General features: G+C 46.9%; 1 protein-coding gene across 4 annotated transcripts in view; it reads left to right on the forward strand.

Moving 5' to 3' along the window:
• The window catches only part of AUH (AU RNA binding methylglutaconyl-CoA hydratase), a 93,212-nt gene extending 76,247 nt beyond the window's left edge, over positions 1-16,965 (forward strand). For all 4 annotated transcript variants that reach the window (XM_084796942.1, XM_084796943.1, XM_084796944.1 and 1 more), the window contains 4 exons: positions 11,410-11,597; positions 12,800-12,850; positions 14,093-14,140; positions 16,406-16,965. In XM_084796942.1, the coding sequence (XP_084653068.1) occupies positions 11,410-11,597; positions 12,800-12,850; positions 14,093-14,140; positions 16,406-16,483 (365 nt within the window). In that variant the 3' untranslated portion in view covers positions 16,484-16,965. The remainder of the gene's footprint in view (positions 1-11,409; positions 11,598-12,799; positions 12,851-14,092; positions 14,141-16,405) is intronic.
• Positions 16,966-21,087: the final 4,122 nt, after the last annotated feature.

The following is a 21,087-nucleotide window of genomic DNA, read 5'->3' on the forward strand; positions in this document are numbered from 1 at the left end:
CCACAAGGCAGAAGTAATAAATGTGAACCCAAGACCTAAGTACAGAAACCCAAGTAGAGACTCACAGCGAAGTTCAGAGGCAGAAATGTTTCTGCTCTTGAGTTAGAAAGTAAGATTTCTGAATTACCAGGCACCAAGAGCATCAGCCCGTTGAGAAGAACGTAGAGATGCTGTGGCTTTCAGCATCCAGAGTTTGTCATTCATGAGTCTATCCAACTCAGAGCCAAAAGCATTTGAAGACTTGGTCCTGAGCATGTGCCGACTGCCTTCCACAAGCGTTACGGTACAGCCCCTCTTGCATAGGATTTAAGTTGTATAATTATCTAGAGACAGCTTATGTATGTGCAGGAGAATTAACATAGATTTGCATATACTGTACTGTCTACATCAGGGACTTACGAATTTATTGGTACCTAAACCAGGGGTTCTAGAACTCTTCTCCCATGACCCGCAGGACGCCAGCCAGGTCCATCTAAATGAAAAAGTCTGTTGCCAGGAGACACTGGGTGAACTGGGGGAAAGTATATGCAGTCAGTGTCCTGACTGATGGAGAACTGTGTGCCCGCAATATGTAAAGAGCCCCTGAAACTCAATAGAAGGAAAACGAAAGAAACTAGTTGAAAAAACAGCCAAGAGATTTGAACAGATTTCCTTGGAAACTTTAAGAAACCAGTTGAAGGAAGAGCCAAGAGATTTGAGCACGTTTTCCTAAGTGGAAGGGCTGCTGAGTACCTCCAGCCATGGGCATCACACTGAAGGCACTGTTGTTGGCGTGGGTCGGGCAGCTGGAACTTGGATGGGCTACGTGGGATAGGCACAATTTAGGAAACACTTTGGAATTTTCTTCTGAAGTTGAGCATCTGTCTGTATCTGAGCTGTGTGGCAGCATGTGGTCTGTGGTAGCAGTCTGTGTGAGACTACTGCACATTTTACAGCTGCAAGTACATCACCCATTACTGTGTCTGTGCACCTGGCTCCCTGTTGGTACACAGAGACTTTGTTTTCCTTTCTTTGTTATTAAAATAATGTCACAAGGGGAAAGCATCACATACTGTGTCCCAGTGTGCTGTTTAGTAGGCACCCAAGACTACCGGATCTCTGAAAGGTACATGTTCCAAGGGCGTGTGGTGATCCTAGCAGCCTCTTTTCCCAACTTTAGTAGTTGCTGTGTTCAGAGTTTGTGTACTTCATACCTCCCTCCCTCCCCCCCCCTTCTCTCTCTTGCCAAATTGACATTCTAATATCTATTTGAGGCACCGCCCCTTTCCATCTTTAGCCTGCTAGTTTCAGTGAGAACCTCTGGTTAATAGGAATCAGTTCCTTGTCTGTGACTGTTTCCAGTTGGCAGTGTTTTCTTTTGTTAGCTAGTTTCCCCCTTTGCCTTCTTAAGCTTTACAAAAGGTTTGCTTTGTTTGTTTTTTTAAATATACAAACATGTGCTACTGGTTCCAGTTACTTATGGGCAAGTGCTTTGTCTGGGTCCAATCACATGTCTGGTCAGCCAGATTGGCTCTTGCCAGGATAGCTGGGCAATGAGGCCTTGTCCTTATGTCCTGCATCATCCTACAGGCTTGTGCTGAGACAGGGCCAGAAAAGAACACCTGCAGAGAAGGCCCACTCCCCACAGCCCAACCCTTGCTGGGTCTGGGGAAGGGTGTCAGCCCTCGTCTCTCTGCGTATGTGAGCAGGAGCCAGGGCAGACTGGCCAGGGAAGGTAGTGACAGTCACCACAGTATGAGGGGAGTGGGAGCATTGAGAGAGAAGCTGCCAGGATGCAGGCTTTGCTCCTTTTGGCTCATGTCCACTTGAGGTCTGAGCTGTGTACACCTCTCACTTGGCTGCTGGCCTCAGATTTGTATCTGCCCAACAGGAGATTAGTGACTAAGGAGTTGACTCTTATTTTTTTATCGGCATGTATTCATTGTATATGATCAGGGGTTTTGTTATGACATTCTTGTATGTGAGTGTGTGTTGTTTTGATCATTTCCCTCTTTTGTCTCCCTCCACCCCATTCCCACTAGTCTACTTCCTCCTTTCAAGTAGTTCCCGCCTCTACACGTTCCTCCTCATGCACATGAGAGAGGGAGCAGGAAAACATGCAATATTTGTCTTTCTGAGCCAAGCTTGTTTCACTTAATGTGACAGCTCCAGCTCTCCCCACTTCGTGGCACATACCATGATTTCATTTTGCTTTATGGCTCAATAGTACCCCAGCTTGTGTGTGTCACAGGCTTTGATCCATTCATCTGCTGGCGGCCACCTGTGTTGACCCCGTAGCATGACTATCATGACTGGTGCTGCAGTAAGCACATCTGTACAGGTGTCTCTGTTGTCTGCTCCCTGGTTCCTGTGGGTGTACTGAGGATGTAGCTGGGTCACAGGCAGATACAGCTTTAGTTTTTTTGCAGATCATCATACTGATTTCTATGTTGGCTGCACTGGTTTAATTCCTACTGCAGTGTGCTCTCGCCAGCATTTGTGTGTGTGTGTGTGTGTGTGTGTGTGTGTGTGTGTGTGTGTGTGTGTGTGTGTGTGTATGTCTGTGTGTTTCTGTGTGTGTGTGTGTGTGTGTGTGTGTGTGACTGTGTGTGTCTGTGTGTGTCAGCTGTTAATCTGACAGGTTATATTTCCTTGATGACTAAGGACATTGCACATTTCATTATGTCTTTGTTGACCAGCTACTCTGGCTTTCTTGAGCTCTGCCTGTTCATTTCACTTGGCCCTTGTTGGATTTTTGGAGGCTTTCGTGTTTCAGTTCATGTTCTTTTTATCTTCTCTGTGTACACCTACCAGATGTCTGGCTGAAGATTGTCTCGAGTTCACATTCTTTTTCTTTGTTGTACAGAAATTTCTTAAATGAGAAGTGAGCCCACTTGTCGGTTTTTGCTCTTTTTCCGAGCTGTTGAGCCTATTCAGAAAGTCCTTGCTTGCCTGTAGCCTGAAGTCTCTTCTATCAGCTTTAAAATTTCAAGTCTTATCCCCATTGTGAGTTGGTTTTTACTCAGTGTGAGGGGGAATCTCGTTTGACTTTCTACATTTGGATGTCTGGCTTTCCCAGCACTTTGTTGAAGAGGCTTTTCTTTCTCCTATTGTAATTTTGGCACCTTTGTCAACAGGTGGCTACAGAGGTGGCCTTATTTCTGGGTCCTCTGTGGTATTCTGTTGGTCTGCATGTCCATGTCCGTGCTGTCTTTGTCACTATGGCTCTCAGTATAATTTGAAATCAGTCATTGTGATACCTTTGCCATTGCCTTTTCTGCTCACGGTTCCTTTGGCTATTCTGGATCTTCTGTGCTTCTGTATTAGTTCTGAGGTTTTTCTTTGAAGAATGTCTTTGGGTTTTGATGATAATTATTTGGCTCTGTAGATTGTTTTTTAGTAGCATAGCCACGTTGACTCCATGGATTCTGCTGATGTACAAGCATAGGGAGTCTTTCCACTTTATACCGCCCTCCTTCCTTCCTTTCTTCAGTATCTTACGTTGTTTTGTTTTGTTTTCTTACAAAAGTCTTCCATGTTTGGTTGAGCTTACTTGTGTGTATTTTGTCTGTGTGCTCCTTTGTCCGTTCATTCGTGTGTTCATTCAGAGCTGTTCCAGGGGGTTTGTTCTCCTGATCTCTTTCTCAGTGTGCTTGTTATTGGTACACTGAAAGGCTAATGATTTCTTTATGCTTCCTACCACTTCACTGAAAGTGTTCATCAGATCAAAGTGTTTTCTCATGGTCGTTAGGGTCTTCAGGGTGTAAGATCATGTCATCCCAGACGGGGATGTTGTAACTGTTTCCTACTCATGTCCTGTCTGCCTCTTTGCCTTGCGTATTGTTCTGGCTTGCTAAGCTCTGTGTGAGTCATGGAGTTAGTAGTCACGTTTGTCTCATCCTTGGTCCCCCTATTAATGCAGCAATGGCTCTAGGTTTGTTATACGTAGCTCTTTATTATGGTGGGGAATGTCCCTTCTTTTCCTGTTTTCTTCAAGGCTTTTATCATGAAGGGAAGGTGAATTTTGTAGAAGGTTCTCTGCATCTTTTGAGATAATCATCTGATTTAAAAAAAAAAAAAACTACTGAATAGTGATTGTAATATTTTCTGCTTTGTCCCTACCTTTCCTTTTGTCAGGTAAAAAACAAAGTGTCTGTCATTCTGGGACCCATCTGACAAGGGAGGGAGGGGCTGTATTTTGGAATCCCAGCTTGCTGTGTCCTGGCTTGAATGCTTGCTCTTGCGCCTCTTCCTCTTGAGGGCTGTCTGCCCACACTGACTTCACCCTCCTCCAAGCCTTTTCAACTAGTTTTTTTCACAGACTTTGAAGAGAGTGGAGAAGAATTAGCTATGACCTAAGTACCCTATAGGTATCTATACTTTACATTGTAAGTTTAGAATTAGTGTGGGGGATTCATTTAAAATACTGACAGTGTGGGTTACTCTCTCTCTCTCTCTCTCTCTCTCTCTCTCTCTCTCTCTCTCTCTCTCTCTCTCTCTCTCTCTCCCCTCTCTCTCCCTCTCTCCCTCTCTCCTTCCCTCTCTCCCTCTCCTTCCCTCTCTCTCACTCCCTCTCTCCCTCCCCTCTCTCTCTCTCTCTCTCACACACACACACACACCATACATCTGTCAACTGTGTCCCACAGTCACTTTAGTGATCTTCTATATAAGCACTGCCTCCAACCCCAAGCAGGTATAGAACGCTGACGCTGAGGACAGGTTGGCACTGTAACAGGAGGGGCACTGCCCTGTCTTGCAGGTTTGTCGCCCATACACTCAGCAGTGTAGGCAAGGGGCTGGTTGTTAGATGTGGGTAGAATGAAAATATGTCAGCATTAGACAGACTAACTTCCAGTTATGTCCTAAAATAGTTTGAAATATGAAAGAGCAAAAACTTTGTAAAAACATGAGTGTTGAAGCTCAGCTTACGTGTTTGTTTTTTATGAGCAGTCTCTGAGAAGGAAGTCTGTGGGTGGCCAGTGCTGTGGAGTTACCCGACATTTTATTATGACAGCTTTGACCAACGTTATTGTAAAGACACTGCTAATATATCTGTTGCCCCTGATGGGAGGGCCTGTGTTCTAAGATCCCCAGTGTATGCCGAAAACCACAGACGAGTCCTGTCACATTCTTTCCCTCTAGATGCATACCTAGAGATTGGGATGGGGCTTGAATGTAGAAGCCTGGTGTAGGTGAGTGCGCCCAGTAGTGTAGACTGTGCCCAACTGGCATGGAGCAGAGGTGTCACCAAGCAGCAGCATTGTAAATCCACGAACTACTTCTATGTTTTCCATTAGATTGCGCTCATCTTGGGGGAACTGAGCCTGAGAAAGAGAAACTCGATGAGGGAGGATGGTGCAGGCATTGGTGGTCTCCTAGCAGTGCAGCCTGGGGGTAGGCACAGGAAGCTGACACTTGTTTATGCTGGCCATGGTTTTTCTGGCTGGTTTAGATGAGGATTAAGGTGTTTTGTGGTATATTTTGTTATGTTTAGGGAACTAAGCAATGTTATTTGTCTTGCTTTTCTGTTTTTCTTGAGATATGACTCAGAGTTTTAAAGAATTGACCAGTAGTTAGATATGGCTTATAAAAATAGTGTTTCCAGTAGGTTAGGGTTGCCTCATCTTGCTGGGTTATGCCCCAGAGAATGCTTGTCCTATTTTTTAATACAAAGCAGTTGTGGACTAGCTTCTCCAGAAGGGCCTTCCTGTTCCAGCATTTACAAAGTGCCCAGTGGTTTCCCCAGTGACAGTGGTTCTGACTGCCTCATCTTGGTGCACTCTTAAGGAGCATGCTTGTTTAAATGTGCTCATCTTGCTATTCATTTTTCTGTCTTTAAAACAAAAACAGAAAACAGTGGGCAGCTCCACGTGAACTGGTCCCAAGCACTATGGCAGCATAACCTTGGCCAGGCCTTAAAATCACACATAATAGGATATGTTTCCATGGCAGAGTGCGTGGGGAGGAGGCTGCCCTGTCCTCCTCTCCTCCTCTCCTCCTCTCCTTCAGCAGCACTTGCTGGCTGAGCTGAGCACAGCTCATCACTCAAAGCTTTCTGCCACTGTCACTGCTGTTCTAGGGACGACACGGTCAGTTTCATTCTTTCCTTTGATTATACTCACTGGGCTTTGTCCATCAAAGGAGAGCTGGGTGGGAAGTTGTCAGGCTCTGGCCCCTGATGGTGAAGTAAGGCAGATCTGGTCTACCACTATCCACTCATGGACACACGAGTGAGCATGCATGGCTTGGTCACTGCAGTGCTGTGAGCCTAGGTTTCCAGTATGACATACGTGAGCATAATGACAACGTGGACCCCTGGATTCTTGCAGACATAGTGTTACATTGTGTGGTGTGTAGGCAGCTCCCAGTAGATGCTAGTTGTGTGTTCATGGCAATTCTGCCATTCCAGAATGTTGTGGTTTTTCTCTATGTGACCTACTTTTGTTAGGAAAAAAATAGACTTTTTATGTATTCATCTCTGAGTCATTGTTTGGTTGTATTTTGGAAACATTAAATGTTTTTCCATGTTCCTTTTTTCAATAATATTTTGCTGGCTGGCTGGTAGCCTGGCATTTGTGAGAAGGAATTGGGTTGAGGTAGAGTGTGTGTCTGCTACTGAGGATGCTTAAGCCCTTAAGTCCCTCATGGAGGGGAAAGCTCCCAGCTCCAATGCTAATGGGGTAAAAGTTCCTCATGTGTGTATACTGTGTCTTTTACTCTTCACTGTCTTGGGCAAGTACCACGTCCCCTGTAATGAGCTGTCCACAAGCAGCGTCTTCCATGTTATCTCTCCCTGCTCCCTTGTGTTTTAAAGGTGACTCGCTAACATGCTCTGGTTCCCTCTCCTCCTTAACCTGGAAAGAGCGAGGATGACAGTTGACTTTCGGGAAGTGTTCTGAAGGCTTTCTAGAAGAAGAGACGTAGGAAGGGAAACACAGTGCCTGTCACATGCTCTGTTCTGACAGCTGCCTCCCCCCCCCGAAGGCTCACTCATTGGGTTGACTTCCCTCCCAGAGGTTGTTAGGACTGTGACCTCCCTCTCTTGTCTTGTCTCTCTTCAGTCACTCCACTGTGTCACACTATGCCAGGAGACCGCTCTCACCTGGCTCTCTGGTGCAGGACGTAGAATGTTGGCCAGAGGCAGAGGGAGCCTGCAGAAAAGGCCTATGTCCCTGAGAGGTTCAGAGCCAGACAACAGGCACACGCTTCCTAGGTTCCTGGCCTGCAGAGACCAGAGATGTTGTTTTGACTAGTAAAGTCCTTTGTAGGGCACCGTAGCTGACTACCACAGCCCTGTCATCTGGCCATAGGGATGATGAAACCTTTTCTTGGTAAAGAGCTCAGTGAAGACACAGTTAAACTGTGCTGAGTTTGGAAACACTGTTGCATAATGGGTTGTCAGCGTTTAAGATACTAGGAGAGTGGCTGGAGGGACAGTGTAGAGGCCAAGATCGCTAGTTTGTAGATGACACAAGTTCAGTTTTCAGCTTACAACCACCTGTAACTCCAGCTCCTGGGGATCCTCTGGCCTCTCTATGTCTCCTTACACACACACACACACACACACACACACACACACACACACACACACACACACTTTTCAAATGTAAGGGGAAAAAATACAGAACAAAGTGATAACAGAACTCAAGGGATAGCCTGGCTGTGTGACAGCTCATGCCAGCTGTCAGCAGAACGTCCGCACAGTCAGTGTAGAGGCTGTATTTCCAGCAGAGCCCCTGTCAGAGTTCCACACTCAGGGGCTCCTTTAAGGCTGTGGTCCTCCGTGTCCTGCTGTATACACACACCTGTTCTTTCAGGTGGAATAGGTAGGCAGTTGTCACAGAAAGAGACCCGGCCTCTTGATATTTGTGATAATCTCTAGCATATTGTTTATGTGAATAGGGATTGAAATGAAGGAGCCACCGAGAGAGTAGACATGGTCATAGGCATATGGTGGCATGGTGCCTTTTGGTGGCATTCTACCTTAGGTTGGCAGCTTGAGCAAGCTTGCTGGTGCCATACAATGTTCAATGGCTCCCTCTTCCTGGCAGCAGCTTCTCTGGGTGCCGCCCCTGAGAACTTAAGGCCTCCATTGGATGATGTGTTGATGGTGGAAGCCTGCTGCTGGCAAGGTCTCTGCGTAGATGAGACTTTCAGACTCCACTTGGCCTTGTGGGAAGTGGCTGTTGTGAGACAATCATTTGTTCTCTGGGCGCTCTGAAGAACCCCTTGGAGTTCAGCCTGCAGCCTGCACATGACGCAGAGGGCGCTGTGCTGCTGCTAGCGGCTGGAAATGGTCAGAGTGCTCTCTGGCTGTCTTCCCATGGCTTTTAAAAGGAGCATTGTTCATCCGGTCAGCAGTGATGTGCTTTTAAAACAGTAACAGACATGGGTCTGATTACGGCTTTGGGTGCAGCTCTGAGGCAGGGCTCTTAGCACAGTTAACAAGATCCTGGGTAAGATTCCCCAGAACCACAGAAAGAGAAGTTAAGACACATACAGTGATGTCTGAATGAACATATTTTGTTAAAGAAAAAAGGATATAGAAGCATTTCAAACCTGTCATTTTGTTTGTAATAAGTAAAACTTGGGTGTGTCTCCCACTAACAGTATATAGGGTATGCATAGAAAAGGCTGTCAGTCATGATTTCCAAAGCTGCATTGGGCCTTCATTGGCTGCCAGTTGCTTAATTGACCTTGTGAAAATAATTGATGTCTAAGCTGTGTCTCCCTGTCCTTAGACATTCTAGTTTTTACTAAGTGAGGTGTCAGCGAGAACCGGGGAGAGCTCTCCCTGTGCGGTTCAGAACGTTCTGCCATGAGTCAGCCAGTTGATTTGTCCCATATGTTCTGGTGGTGGGCTCCCCGCACCCACTGTGTTACAACATGCCGAGAGCTTGGGGAGTAGACAGCATTACAATACTCTAAACAATGGTCACAGATTGGGGCTAGATATCCCTATGGTTTGTGTGTGGTTGTGACACAGCTTGTTCAGGGCCTGTTAACATATTGTAAAGAGAAAGTCAATTGTGTGAGCACTGGGCCCTGGTCACCTGAGGAGGCTTTGCCTGAAGCCCTGACACAGCTGTGTGTCTTATTGCATGAATGGACATTTACTGAAGTGTGGGCTCCGTGTTTAAGAGAGAGGCTTTATTAGGAGTCAAAGGTCAAAGGTCACTGCTAATCCTATTGGTAAAACCCCTTGCTGTGGACTGTATAGCTTTCAACTCGAAGTCCATGTGCCAGGCGTCCCCTGTTAGTGTGCATTCCTCTTCCATGAAGTCAAGAGGAAGGAAAGAAGAAGAAAGCAATCAGGCCAAGCATGGCGACTTTACAGTCCACATTTCATACTGGACGGCCCCAAATGATGTTCAGTTGTTTATATGTTATGCTATAGTTGATAGTGAAGCATCAGAGGTTTCTTTAGGGACACTGCTTCCGTTGCTGTCTTCTGCACTTAGCCTTGAGGGCTGTGGTCTGGGAGAAGAACTGAAGTCTCTGCTGCCAGCTCCCCCCCCCCCCCCCCAGACTGGGCGCTTGCCCTGTTTGAAGCAGCTGAGGAAAAAGATGGTGGCAACTTCCTGGGCTTCAAATTGTATTTCTCTTGTGGCAGAAGCTTGCTCTGCCTGGGCCCCTGCCTCTTTGGAAGGCTATGATCAAGGAAGTTTTGATGCCTTGCCAGCCAGGCCTTACGTTTCCAGCATGCCTCTGTCCTATTTTAAATAATGGGTAAATGAAAAGGGCTTGTGATCCGGCTAAGTTGGTTTTGCCCGTGGAGCTTGTGGCCACCGATTGTGTACCCACTTCCACTCTACCAGAGCCAGAGCCATGCATGAAAGAGCCAGCTCTAGCCGGGGAGTAGTCACAAGTAGACGGCATTGGCCAGTGTTTCGCCAAATGGACTACTCTTTTGCATCTTCCCTTTCTTTCTGCTTGCCACAAGGTTTGCAGACTTGATATCAAGGTCTCAGCAGCCATTTCGGGCCCCTGAGCTAACTTAGAAACTAGAAGATACAAAGTGGATGATAACAAAGGGTCAACTAGAGGGGTCTGCTTTCTGACCTTATGGACGCTGTTTGCTACCTTTCTGTATCCTTGAGAAAATTACTCCTCCCAATTTTTTTCCCCTTCTTGGGCTTCAGATATCAGTTAAATCAGGATGGTAAAATGTCCTTGTTGAAGAGGCTGTGTTTAGTAAAGTGGCAGTGGGAAGGTTGAAGATGTACTGAGAGCCATGGAAGTTCTAATAAGGGGGCTCCCTCCCCAGCTTATAGTCAGTGCTTACCCTGCAGGCATCAGCCTCAACTCAGTGCAGAATACTTAAGAAGTGCTGCCAGGCATGGGTCAGGACCTCTCCAGAGCCCGCTGGTTCCCACCATCCTAGAGGGCCTAGCTGCAGTCTCTGTAGGAAATTCATAGTGTTATCAAGTATCCAGTAGGTTAAAATCTACGTTAGGGATTGTAAGAATTAAAAAGTTCTTGGTTGAGGCTGGAGAGATGGCTCAGTGATTAAGAGTCCTTACTGCTCTAGAAGAGGATCTAGCTTGAGTTCCCAGCATGCATTTGGGCAGTTCACAGCCACCTACAACTCCAGCTCCGGCGGCGGGGGTGGGGGTGGGGGGGTGTCCTGGCCTTTCTTCTCAGCCTTTTCCCCAGAAGATGCTGCAGTGAATTGCTACACGGATTAAACACGTTAGCCTCTGATGTGATTTGTCTAAAATTGGGCAGTTGTACCTTGGAGGTGAAGAGTTGCTTGGCTCTAGGACTCCCTGGGGTACTTACTGCCCAAGCTGAGAACAAGTGTGTAGTCCTGCCTCTGCAAAGCAGGCTTCCTCAGTAGAGAGCAGAGCACATCTGAATGAGGAGGAAGGTGAATGAATGAGTGGGTGAGTGAGTGAGTAAGTGAGCGAGCGAGCGAGCGAGTGAGTTAGCAAGTAGCATCTTCAGCAGTGTAGAGGCCTTTAGGAACGGTGAGTGGTGTAAGACAAAGCCAGTTTTCATTAGTTGCTTTCATTTCCACTAAGTTAGAATGAGCTTAAAATTTACTCACCATCAGAGCCTCTCAAAAGTTAATGAGTTGAACTTGTCATAATTTGGTAAGTTCTTCCCAGGCTAGAATAGAAGCTCAGTGGAACTGTTCTGATAGGTGGATTCTTTGTAGCCCTGCTTGTCTGCAGATGGTTGCTGGCATGGCACTGGCTTTTGCCAGTGTTGGGAGGAGGGCCTGTCCTCTCCAGACCTACCTTTCCTGAGGGATATACGAGCTTGTGCCCAAACACTCGGTGACACGACATTCCTACGTGCTTTCAGCATTATTGATGTGTAGCTCAAGACCCTGGAGTCTTTCTTGAAGCACACAGTATCTCTGGTCCCAGTTCATTTTAGGAATTATTTCAAATCATCACATACTCTTTCTCCTCCACCTTTCAGGAGGCACGCAGAGATTACCACGAGCCATTGGGATGTCCCTGGCCAAGGAACTCATCTTCTCTGCTCGAATTCTTGATGGTCAAGAAGCCAAAGCTGTGGGCTTGATCAGCCACGTGTTAGAGCAGAACCAGGAAGGGGATGCTGCCTACAGAAAGGCACTGGACCTGGCTAGAGAGTTCCTGCCTCAGGTACCGACAAGAGCACCTGTGTCCATTTGAAATCAAGTGTGGCACCAATCTCACATGCCAGGGTGCCATGCCCTGCCTCTTACGGAAAGTGATTAAAATTAAGATTTGAAAGTAATCTGGAGGTTGCACTGGAGACAGACAGACGCACGCACGCACGCACGCACGCACGCACGCACGCACTGTGTAACTTCCTAGCAAATTATTTTCATTTGTCTGCCAACTCAGTACTTTAATCTAAGTCATCTCCTTGGAGAGAGTGACAGGGTGGCCTGCTATGTCATGTCCCAACATGTAGAACGACACTGTCTCTTCCTGAGTCAGGAGCCCACATGCACACAGTCCTGTGGAGGCCAGGACCTGACATTGGTGTCTTCCTCCATTGTTTCCACCTTATATATCAAAGCCCTGAGTTTTGTAGTTTAGCTCATCTGTCCATCATGTTTTCTGCCTAAGTGCTGGGATTACAGGCTGGCTGCCACACCAACCTGCCATTCATGTGTGTTGGTGATCTGAACTCCCAGTAAGCACCAGTAGGCCCTCTTCTCAGCTGCACTCTGTTGTGTTTTAATCTGAAAGGCCATTCAATTAGAAATGTAGCCCCAAGTTGACCCTTACCTCCTGTGGATAGGTGTAAGTAAGATCAAAGGACTCAGTTCTGTCTGGAGAGTATGGCTGCCTCTAGGGCAGTGACAACAGCTGGGGAATCCTGGGTGTTGCTGTGTTCTCAAAAAGGGCGTCTGGCTCTTCTCTCCGTTACCCAGACATCCCTGAGGGGACACGTCTGTGTCAGCCCGCCATCACCACAGTCCATGCTAAAGAAGAGGTACCAAGTGCATAAGTGAGGTACAGAGCCTCCCTTGCAGCTCCAGCCTGAGGTTCTCAGCCTTCAGGCATGCCACTAGTTAGTGTGGTGCTGAGCCAGGCCGACTTCCTGTGCGCCCCTCTGCTTCACTTGGAGGGACAGTAACTGAGGAGGGCTGGACATCCAAAGACACACACCTCCTGCCATCTTCAAGACCCAGTTTGACCAGTGACAGTCACTCCAGAGTCCAAGAGGCTCAGAGAATCAGTTTCCATCTGGCATCTTGTGTTATTAGTTAATCCATGGGTCCAGCATTCAGAATATGTGAATTGTACTGAGATATTTCTCATCATTTGCTTTAAGTGTTAAAACAAACTTGCTTCTTTATTTTGAATTTCAGGGGCCTGTTGCAATGAGAGTGGCCAAACTAGCAATTAACCAAGGGATGGAGGTGAGTGGTCCTGCAGGGGAAGCAGGCTGCGTCTTGGAGTCAGGCTTAGTCTCCTGGGCTCTTTTCCTAATGCTCCAGTCAGAGGCTCCAGGTGCCTGACTGACTGATGCTGCTGGGCTTCCTTTCAGGGCCGTAGCTGCAAACTTCAGGATGTCCCCTCAGCCCATGTTGTCTTTGACATTGCTTTAGTTGGAGTCATCATCCAGTCCCTGGGGAAACAGACCCCTCAGCCAGATCACACGTCTATCAGTAACTCAAGGAGGGCTGCTCAGCTCCATGCTGTGTGTTGACTTTTTCCTGGATTCTCTTGAGTGTGTGAGCCCAGGCTGGTCTGAGGGGGGTTGGATGTCACGCTGGGAACATGAATGCAAAGAAGGGTCCTGGCCTAGGGGACCAGCAGACACCACAGATTCTCATAAACTCTGGTGGGAGAGCGAGGTGGGGAGTATGTGTGTGTGTGTTTGCTTGCTCTCTTTTGTTTGAGACTAAAGAGCACTAGGCATTCTCTTTCAGGCTTCACGGTATCGCTTTAAGGCAGGGTCTTTCCTTGAACCTGGAGCTTATGGTTTCTGCTTCCATTGGCAGCCAGCAAAGCCCCAATGACCCTGCTGTGTGCACTCCCCACCCCAGTGCTAGAGTGATAGGCATGTCAGGACCACGGCCAGCTCCTTACAGGCATGCTGGGATCCAGACTCCAGGCCTCCTGCTTGCAGAGCAAGCTGGTTGAGCCATCTCTCCAGTCCGGCTTTGGTATTTGGTTAAGCTGGGCATCTGAAAAAGCTCTTTCCTCTCAGTAACAGGGGCCTGCACAGCTTCCTTGGCTGTGAGGCAGTATAGTGAGAGTGGCTTTGCCTGCAGTGGATGCTATTCTATAAAATTACAAGTATTTGGCTTATTTCAGTGCTTTAATAATCTTAATATTTTCAGAAACACCTTAGATACCATGTGCCAGGCAAGTTTTCATTTAACCCTCACCTAGTGAGTACTGCAGTTAGCCGCTGGTCAGATATGCCTCTGGAGCACAGAGAGGTCACGTGGCTTTCCCAGGTCGCACAGTTCCCAGGTAGTGGGGTCAGGATGTGAGTTGAGGAGCCTAGGTGCATGTCTTAAGCTGTACATAGCTCCCAGCAGCTGTGCTCTACCGAAGGGCTCAGGGCTCAGTTATATAGAATGGGGCTATTCAGCCTGACTTTATAGTGACTCCACTTATTCTGCTAAAATGGATTATGTTCTTACCCTCAGGTTGACTTAGTAACGGGGCTAGCCATAGAAGAGGCCTGCTATGCTCAGGTATGTTACATGCTCACGTGTTCAGTAGTGAGTGTGTGCACTCCCATCGTCAGGGGAGGGCCCTGAGACTGCAGGCTGCCCCGCCATGCTACGATGGTATCGGTGGCTCCCTGACTGTTCCTGGGGTTCTGAGCCTTCTCTCTTCACTGAAATAGAAAACTGTATTGTCATGTTGATAGACAAAATGCAGAAGCCTTTGTCAAGACCTAGCACATATTCCTGACCAAAGCTGTCACTCAAGAGCCGGGCGAGCCCTGTGCCGATGAGGTCCTCACTGCTCAGGGTCACCGTCCATTCAGCATCAGGTTAGGAGCCAAGCGAATGCAGCGAGACAAGAACAAGAATTGGCAAGTGCGCACTTTGAAAAGTTAAAAATGAAACTAGTGACATAACTGCGTGAGAACATTCCAGAAGATCAACAATGGGAACCCCTCATCAGCAGTCCTGGTGAGATCACACTAACCCTGCGTGCCTGCAACAAGGGAAGCACATGGCCATTGCTTAATAGTCAAAACACTCACTGCAGGACACGCACGCTCTAGAGAAGAAAACTAGTAAACACTGGTGGCAGAAACCAGGATCTGCACCGTTAGATGGCCGTGTTTGTGGGGAGGACAATGCAGCACCATTTAGAAGTCAGTCCTGTAGGTGTGGCAGTGCTCACCTTTGATCTTAGCACTCCAGCGGCAGAGGCAGGTGTGCACTCCAGGTCAGCCAGGCCTAGACGGTAAAGTGAGACCTTGCCTCACAGACAAAACATCTGAACATTTGATTCTATCAAGACAAACATCTCGACTTGTTACTTTATGAATAAAAGATTGATTCGGAGTCCGAAGATGCAGAGCGGTTAGCTCAGTGTAGCCAGACGATGAAGCTGGGAAGCCAGGAGTGTCCGGCTTCAGCACTTTGTGACGCTGTGAAGGAGCCTGGGATCCTGGGGCTGAGTCCAGAGACCACACAGTCCAGCCACAGACACTTCGACAAAAGGACAACCATCACTCAGTGGAGAGCAGACGGATGTGAAGGTGACGGCACAGAGCACCTGGTCATTCATGTGCATGGAAACTCACAACTTTGCCCTTTGTACAAAATGTGATTCCAAGTGTGAAGCTAAGTGTGAAACGAGCAACAGTAGCGTACGGATGATGTAGGTGGAAGTTCAGCCTTGCTTTTGACAATGTGAAGCCTCCAAAAGAGAAGAGGGGTAGGTTTGATGTCATTAAAATTCACTTTTGCTCAGTAGAACACTGCTGAAAGGATGGACGGGTGAGAAGCAGATCTGATAACGGTCTCACATCCGGGACACATCAAGGACTCTTAAGTCTTCACAGTAAGACAAGAGATCTGAATAGCCACCTTGCCACACTAGATGAGCAAGTGACCAACTGCCAAATGAGACGATGCTGCAAATACTTGTCATTTGGAAACTGAAGTCTGTGCAGTGTGTGTTAAGTGACCAGAGTTCAGAGCAGTGGGCACTGACACTCACCAGGGCTGCCAGGTGTTAGTGGTTCAGTGGTCCAAGATAGGTGTCAGTTTGAGGTAAGGCTGAGTGTCCTCTGACAGTGTTGTCCAGCAGCTGCGCCCTTTGATGTTTGCCCAGATAACATTCATCTGCCCAAAAAAGCTGCCACCAAACTTTATTCACAATTACTAATTTAAAAACAGTCAAGATGTCCTTCATAGTCAGACCTAGTGGCACACAACCAAAATCCAAGGGAGTTCAAGGCCAGCCTGTGCTACTTTGGGACTTTGAAGGTAGGCTCAGCTGTATAGTAGACCAGCTGGTCCATCTGTGCTGTGGCACATCACACCATGATAAGGTAGGACACGTCAAGCAAGACAAGGGCGTAGAGGAACCTTGACTTCACAGTGATTGACGGAAGGACTCAGTCTGAAAGTATGGGGTACTGAGTGATTTCAGACAGTACAGTGGCATCCTGAAGAGGTGCTCCACAGGTTGGGTATGAGGACGTGGAGAACAAAGTGCTTGGGGGCAGCTAAGCCATTCTGTGCACACTGGTGGCAGGAGGGTGGTGCTGTGCCTCTGTCAAAACCCACGGCACATACACATGCATGACACAGCAGCTGTGTGCCCTGACACAAGCTGTTGACATTGTTTCACCAGAGGGAGCACAGCAGGAGCACAGGGGTCTCTGCCACATACTTAGGAGACTTATTCAAAGGACAAATGTCTCTCGTAGTTACTGCTCAGCACACTGTTGTGTTTTAAAATTTAGAGTGTGTCATGTCTTCTCTTTTTAGACCATCTCAACAAAAGACAGACTGGAAGGTCTTCTTGCTTTTAAGGAGAAAAGACCCCCTCGCTATAAAGGAGAATAGGAGGAGAGCCTGTGATGCCCTACAGTGCTGAAAGCGTCTTTCAGATCCACCCTGTGGCTGCCACAGGGAGTCTCAATGACCAAAGTGGAGAGCGCGTGCTCACTACGCCTGGAGCAGACCCATCTGTGCTCAAGCCACTGTGCGCCATGCCGTATTTATTCAGACTTACAAAGCTAGCAGTGTCTGTGGTCAAAACATAAAAATTAGGTGTATGTTTTTAATATTTCCCGCATACCAGGCTTTCTGTCATTAATTTTTTAATGTGAATAATTTATATTGCACACTCTAGGGAATTATTGATTGTGTGTCTAATGTGCTGCATTAAAAAATAAAACTATTTCTGTATACCAAAAAATGTGCAGTTATACCAAATGAAGATGCTGAGTAATTAATGTACTACAGACACATTGCACCTGAGGACCTGGGTGGACTCTGAGTAAAACCCCCAGTTTCAATAAAGTCGGTGGAGGATGTGTTGAGAATCTGCGTCTTGCCCCTTTGCTCAGGCTTTCAGAATGGATTTCGGAGTAAAGTCTCTTTGCTTATCCTGGCAAGGAACCTTGTGACATGGTTCCAGAACGGGATGAAGGGCCAGCCCATCAGGTGGCTCTGCTTGGTTTCAAGCTACACTGTCTCCTGCAAGGATGTCCAGGGGCTGAGCCTTGCTGTGCTCACACAGCTAGGTGCTTGCTGAAGACTGCAATGGACTTCCTGTCCTGCACCACACATGCTTCCTGCATGCAGCTGCCTCCTCCCTTGCCCTCACATCCTCATCCTGAGGTTGCAGCTCTGCTATTTGGGAGCATATACATGTGATTCTTCAAATTCTTAAAAGACAGCACCAGGTCAAGTACCACCTTGTAGTGAGAATTCTGTAATTTTTGTGTCTTTTAAAACAAACAAAAAGCCACAAATATTATAAGAATATGCTTTTGTTTTAATCCCAGGTATAAGGATGTGGAACTGCTTTGGATTGTCCAGAGCAGCTGACTATGATTTGCTTCGTGCTCTAGCAGAAGTGTAGTCTTGCCAGCTGCAGACAATTTCTACAGTTGTGTTTGGAATTCTGGGAACTTTTCAGTGGATACATAAACATGAAGACCCTGAGAGGTAGGGTCAGTGGTGGTTTAGAGAGGTTGGTAGTGGTTTGCTAGTAGCTGTGGTTAAAGAAGAAACAAATGGAAAGATCTGGTGCAGGGATTTTCCTAATTCCTCTCCTCCCTCTATCCTTGATTTTTTTCTATTTAGTGTTAGGAGATAAAACTGTGGGGATGAAGTTTGGGAAAAGAACCCACAAGGTAACAAAGACCATCTGCAAGTGGTGCCCAAACAAGGGGTTTGATAATGCCATAGAGGAAATGGCAGGGGATGAAGAAATGGATATTTTTTTCTCAGGAGGCCAGCAAAAATTTTTTTGCAACTGCTATTGCTTAGATGTTCCTTGCTTTGTTCCCAGAGGGTATTTTCAGGTCAGCATCATCTTCTCCTCCTTCTCCTCCTCCTCCTCTTCTTCATGTATTTTGTTTCAAAACAGCTTGAAAGACTGGCTGATCAGTTGTGAAAAATTGTGGATGGAAATAAAGGGGCCTGAGGAAAAAAATGGCTGAAATGGGAAAACTGTTCTCTAGTTTCTGAGAGGGCTGCAGAGCAAGTGGTGCAACTGGAGAGGCTTGGGGTGGAAGCTTTAGTGAAGTGAGAAACCCCGGAAGAGGACAAAAAGGCTCAGAGAGAAAATAAACTGGGCCATACGGTGGTTGGATCAGAGAAAAGCTGTAAAAATAGGAGGACAATCCAGGATTAATTTGGAGCCAACCGCACTGCCAGGATTAGAAGGGGCAGTCCAGGGTTACGAGATCACCGTGAGCATTCCCAGTAGTTGTACAGCATATGCAGCCTGCTAGTGGTGTGGAACAAGGTTATGACAGAATGGGATGGTGTCCTATACCAGTGATAGATCTGAGGCATTTTAAAGAGGCTATGAGTTTATATGGGATGCACTCACCTTATGCAAAACAAATTCTAAATAACTGGGCTACTCAAAATAGAATTATTCCCCAAGACTGGGAGGGGTTGGTAACAGCTGTACTAGAGGCTGGTCCAGAGTCGCAGTTATTCACATGGTGGAAGGAAGAAACTGCAAAATATTGAACAATGCAATAAGGGGGATGAATATTGTAAAAGATCAGTTGCTAGGCAAGGGTGGTACTCTGGCATACAAGAACAGAATCAATTTGCTGACGCTACTGTAGAACAATGTCATTTAGTGGCTTTGTGTGCTTTGGAAAAAGTAGATGAGCCAAGGAAAAGGGCCACCTCATTTACAAAGATTATACAAAGCTCTGGAGAAGCCTTCACTGATTTTTTTTTCCTACAAAGATTAGTCTCAGCTGTGAACAAAGCCATATTAGACCCTGACATAAGGCCGGTGTTCATAGAGACCTTGGAATTTGAAAATTCAAATGCTGAATGTAAACATGTTATTAGACCATTAAAGGTGCGAGCAATGCCTATGGACAAATGGATAAAGGATGTGACCAATATCCGTTCTAATGTGTATCATGCTAGTAGGTCAAACAATAGCTAGAATTCTTCAATATCAAAGTGTCCAGGGCTTCAGTTGTGGAAAATATGGTCATTTGCAAAGAGGCTGACCAAACCAAAAGCCCCAGATCTCAAAATGCCCAGTGTGTTATTTGTGAGAAATACAGCACTAGAAAAGTGAGCCATTTCTAGGAGCAATGGTTTCCCTAAATCTCAACCAGAACACATAGGCTATATGTGATGTGGCAAAGGCCACCATCAGGTTCAGGAATGCAGGTCTAAAAGATATTCAAGGTAATTTCTTACTACCAGGAAGTGTCCTTGGGGGCCTGGCTTGAGGTCCCTCAGCAAAAATTACAAAGGGCTTCGGCCAGGAAATAACAAGCAAGCAGAAAAACCTCAACTAAGTATTGTAGATCTAGTGCGTGCTACTGCAGGCAGTGCTGCTCTAGACTTAGCCACAGATAAATGTCTTACTCCATCCTCCAAAACTCAAAGTTATGAAAATAACCACTGGGGCTTATTGGGTTTTTTTTACCCTTGGAGGCAGTGAGGATGATCTGGGGGAGGTTGGTTGTGGCTTGCTAGTAGCCATAGTCAAAGAAGAAACAAAAGGAAAGAAATTAGATTCAGGGATTTTCCTAATGTGCCTCTTCCCTCTATCCTTGTTTCTCTCCTATCTAGTGTTAGGGGGTAAAAGCAGGGCTATGAAGGTGGGAAAAAGAACCTAACTAGCTAATAAAGACCCGCTATACCACCCAGCCTACAGTTGCTGTCTATTATTAGGGTGGCAGCCAAGATCTTCACTGCTGCCCATGAGCCAGTTGCTCCCTCACTACCTTAGCCACATGTATACCCAGTAGCACAGCTAGCCAGCTGAGGAGCATGGCTGCCTGGGGATCAGGTCTGGTGTCCGTGCTTGTTTAACAAGAAAGCTACCTCGCTCTTGATCTGCAGCCAGAAACTTTGGCTAGTGGAATGAGTGACCTTGCTTGTTTTCTTAGCTCTCCAGAGGTATCAGGGCCGTGTCCTGTCCATGGCATGCTAAAAATGTTACTTATATTTTAACTGGGCTGGAAATGATGTTAATGGAGAGTGTGGATTTGTGGGCCAGACTGCAGGTGCTGGTTGGCCACTGTTTGATTCCCTAGCAACCTGGAAGGCTGGATGCAAAGTTTTATAGTAACTTCAGATGGGGAGGCCGCAGGAGTAGGGTGCTGGTTCTTGGTGTTTTTGCCTTGCCTTGGTTTTCTTTTGCTGACACCCCCAAGTTCAGTGGTATCGGGCTGGCTTATACACATGGCCCTTGCTGCCCAGCATACAGTGTCTGTGAACATTCACGCTTACATGCCTCATGGAGCCAAGTCTGGCTTTCAACTTGGCTGTGTAGCCAAAGATGGCCTTAAACTTCTGCCTCCACCTCCAAGTGCTGGGATTGCAAGCATGTTCCACCCACTACACCTGGTGTTCTGCAGTGTTGGAGATGAGTCTCAGAGCTTCATGTATTCCAGGCAAGAATGCTACCAACCCAGCTACAGCCCCAGTACCTGAAGCAGCTGAAACTGGTGGGTATGTCTGTATGTGTGGGCTAAAGATAGCATAGTTACCCTCCAAGAGGCAAACGCAAACAAAAGGATTTCACTTCATCTCAGCAGGAGACCAGCTGGGTCTGAGAGAATAAACCTACAGAAGACAGCGCCACCTAGTGACTGCTTGCTGGGTGTAGTGCATTCTCCTACTAGTGCTTGAGGAGCAGATCCAGGAGAAGCATGCTTTTGAGGTCAGCCTGTGCTCTGCCATGACACAGCCTCGAAAATAAATGGAAAGGTGTTAGACAGCTTAACAGTTATGAGTGCTTGCTGTTCTTTCGGAGGACCCGAGTTTGGTTCCCAGCACTAATATTACGTGGCTCAGAGCTACCTCTAATTCCAGCTCCATCAGTGTCAATGCCCTCTGCTGGCCACTGTGGGCACCTGCACAATGTGCACATACATATACACAGACTCGTAAATAATATGTATTTTTAGACAAGGTCTCACTGTGTATTCCAGCTGTTCCAAAAT

The sequence above is a fragment of the Acomys minous genome, assembly GCF_964271855.1.
Source record: "Acomys minous genome assembly, chromosome: 9".
NCBI lineage: Eukaryota > Metazoa > Chordata > Mammalia > Rodentia > Muridae > Acomys > Acomys minous.